The sequence below is a fragment of the Pundamilia nyererei genome, unplaced genomic scaffold, assembly GCF_000239375.1.
Source record: "Pundamilia nyererei isolate P.nyererei 1_Seehausen unplaced genomic scaffold, PunNye1.0 scaffold00373, whole genome shotgun sequence".
Taxonomy (NCBI): Eukaryota; Metazoa; Chordata; class Actinopteri; order Cichliformes; family Cichlidae; genus Pundamilia; species Pundamilia nyererei.
The window spans coordinates 99505-102198 of NW_005187774.1; the positions used below are offsets into that span (position 1 = coordinate 99505).

Below are 2694 nucleotides of genomic sequence, written 5' to 3' on the forward strand. Positions count from 1 at the left end.
AGCAGATGGCCCCGCCCCTCCCTGAGCCTGGTTCTGCCGGAGGTTTCTTCCTGTTAAAAGGGAGTTTTTCCTTCCCACTGTCACCAAAGTGCTGCTCATAGGGGGTCATATGATTGTTGGGTTTTTTTTTCTCTGTATCTATGAAGCACCTTGAGGCGACTTTTGTTGTGATTTGGCGCTATATAAATAAAATTGAATTGAATTGAATTTCACAAGTGAGGCCAAATAAAAAAACAGACGTGTTCTGACTGTACCTCTAATAATAATAATAATAATAATAATAATAATAATAATAATAATAATAATAATAATGATAATCACGAGAAGAAGAAGCGTTTCTGTCGCTGCATCCACACTAGGAGAATGCGCCGGACTCACCTGAGGCAGACAGCAGCATGGGGAAAAAAGAAAAGTAAAGAAAATAAAATCCTGCTTCTATTCTTGTGGTCGCCATGGTACCCTCAGGAAGTGTAGTCCAGATCAGACAGCTATCCGCGTGCAGTCCCGGAGCCTCCTTTCACACTGGGATACTTTTCGTTTCTGCTCAGGACTAAAAACCTCCGCTCGTAGCAGTTTAACTCAGTCCAACATGACCAAATAAGGAGCGTCCGGCTCGCCCGTCATCACATCGCTGCGGTATGCGCTGCGTGCCTGTCCCGCTTAAGTCATTGAGCGGATATAGCGGCTCAATGGCTTCTTCGGACTCAGCCGATCATTATTACATCATAAGAACTTCTGTTCGTCCGGACAGAACCAGCTTTGGGGGTTTGCTTACCTGGATGATGGTTTTCATGCCGTGATTGTCTTTTACTTTCTTTATTTTCAGTGAGTCCTGAAAGTGTTTTCAATTGAAACCGTTTGTCTAGATTACAGGTTTGATGTGAAATCACAAGAGCGCCTTCATTCGTGCCTGGTTTCTGCTACAGATGCACGGTTGTGTTTCTGCAGGCAGACCTGTGCAGGTCGTGTTTCACAGAGGACTGTGTGTGTGCTCATGCTGACTACATGACTATCTAGAGAGATCACTAGAATGACGTGAATGACCGCAGCGTGGACCTTACAGCTCACTGTAACTCACTGTAACTCACTGTAACTCACTGTAACTCACTGAGTCAGAGCGGCTCCATTTATAGATCTGATTACTTTTGCTAAATTTCCAGACACACATGTGGAGAGCTTGTTCCAAAATGCTGGAATCCTCTAGTCCAGTCATTTCAAAGTGCACACTTGCACACATGAAAGGGGCATATAGCCTGAACAATGTAGCACAATAACAGTTAGCATGCTGTTAATGATATAAAGAAAGCTGAAGCTGATTTGTTTGTCCCAGGCTGTTATTCTGGCTGTTTCAGCCTTTTAATGGACTTTGGCAGTCCTGGCCCCCTCGTCCTCCTTCCCCTGAGAGGGCGGAGCAGAGATAATGAGAGGCCCGACTGCCGTAGGGTACAGTGTGGCTTTGAATACAGAGTAAGTCTCAAACAGGAAGGGTTGAATACACAAGCTGGAGTCCAACAGTTCCTCTGAAGGAAAGCGGAGTGAGAGCGCAGCTTCTAATGGCTGTTTCCTGCTTTGTCTTAACGTTTGCAGTTCAGCTGTTTGAAATTGAACCTGATGTTTGGAGCACTGATCATTACTGATAATGAATTTCTAAGTGTGCATGTTCTGCTTTCCCCAGTTCTACTGAGGAAAGGCTTCACGTGGTCAACGTCCAGATCATTTATTTACCTCTTCCCCAACAGTTATCTCTGTCACCATATCTCAAGGCATTTCCTAACATAGCTACTGTTCTCAGAGGAGAAATACACCGTGGTGTGGGGGCGCACTGCACACAGGGTGAGTCGCCCCGTGCCCTCCCTCCTGCCTTAATTACTTTCTCAGGCTCATTCCTGAAAGGAAGGAAGGGAGCAGCAGTGTATCACTGACTAACCAGCGCTAACACTGCACTGTTCACTGCATTTAGCAAGGAACTGGTGACCAGTAACAAACACTTTAGGCTGTTTTCTTGGCAAGTTAGGACATTGAAGTTGGAGCTGGGTCTTAATCGTCTTTTCTAGATCTTAATCTTCAGACTCAAGTAGTCGAGGCAGACAGTACTGTCCCAACGCTCTGCTTATTATGTCTGTTTCTGGCATTAAAACTAATGAGGGTTAATGATTCACTGGTGCTGATCAGAAGTGACTTACAGTATGTTTCTGAGGAGCCTGTTACTCAAAAGAGTCAGCGTTTGAGGATTTGCTCACCTGCAGGACTGAGCACGCACCAACACGTCAGCAGCACATTTAGAGAAATTCAGATTCACGTCAGCAGTCGGACTCCTTCTTATATTTGTGCTCAAAGCCTCATTCACCAGTTCAAACACGCTTTTCTATCCCACCTTCGCACGTTCACAGCCACGCGGATGCATCTTTGGTGGGTGGTGTGTTCTACGTCCTCAGCTACACCGATAACTTTAGATGTTAGGTCATCAATGAGCACTTAAAAGCTTCGGCATGTTTGAATCAAAGATGGGCTTTTACAGAAGAGTCCACGTCCACTTTTATTTGGCACAAATGTCACAAACTGTGTTCTGATTTTCTATCACTCTGGTTGTGTTTGCAGCACGAGCTGGATCAAGCACCAGCAAACCTAAATCTAGAGAGACTGGCAGGCTGCCCAAGGAAACCTGTTCCTGGTAGCTTTATCCTGCTCAACCTG

The 2694-nt window shown here is 45.3% G+C and overlaps 1 protein-coding gene across 1 annotated transcript in view; it reads right to left on the reverse strand.

Moving 5' to 3' along the window:
- Positions 1–606, reverse strand: part of f3a (coagulation factor III, tissue factor a) — a 6255-nt gene extending 5649 nt beyond the window's left edge. Inside the window, exon 1 of the mRNA XM_005752691.1 lies at positions 379–606. Coding sequence (XP_005752748.1) covers positions 379–454 — 76 coding nt within the window. The 5' untranslated portion in view covers positions 455–606. The remainder of the gene's footprint in view (positions 1–378) is intronic.
- Positions 607–2694: the final 2088 nt, after the last annotated feature.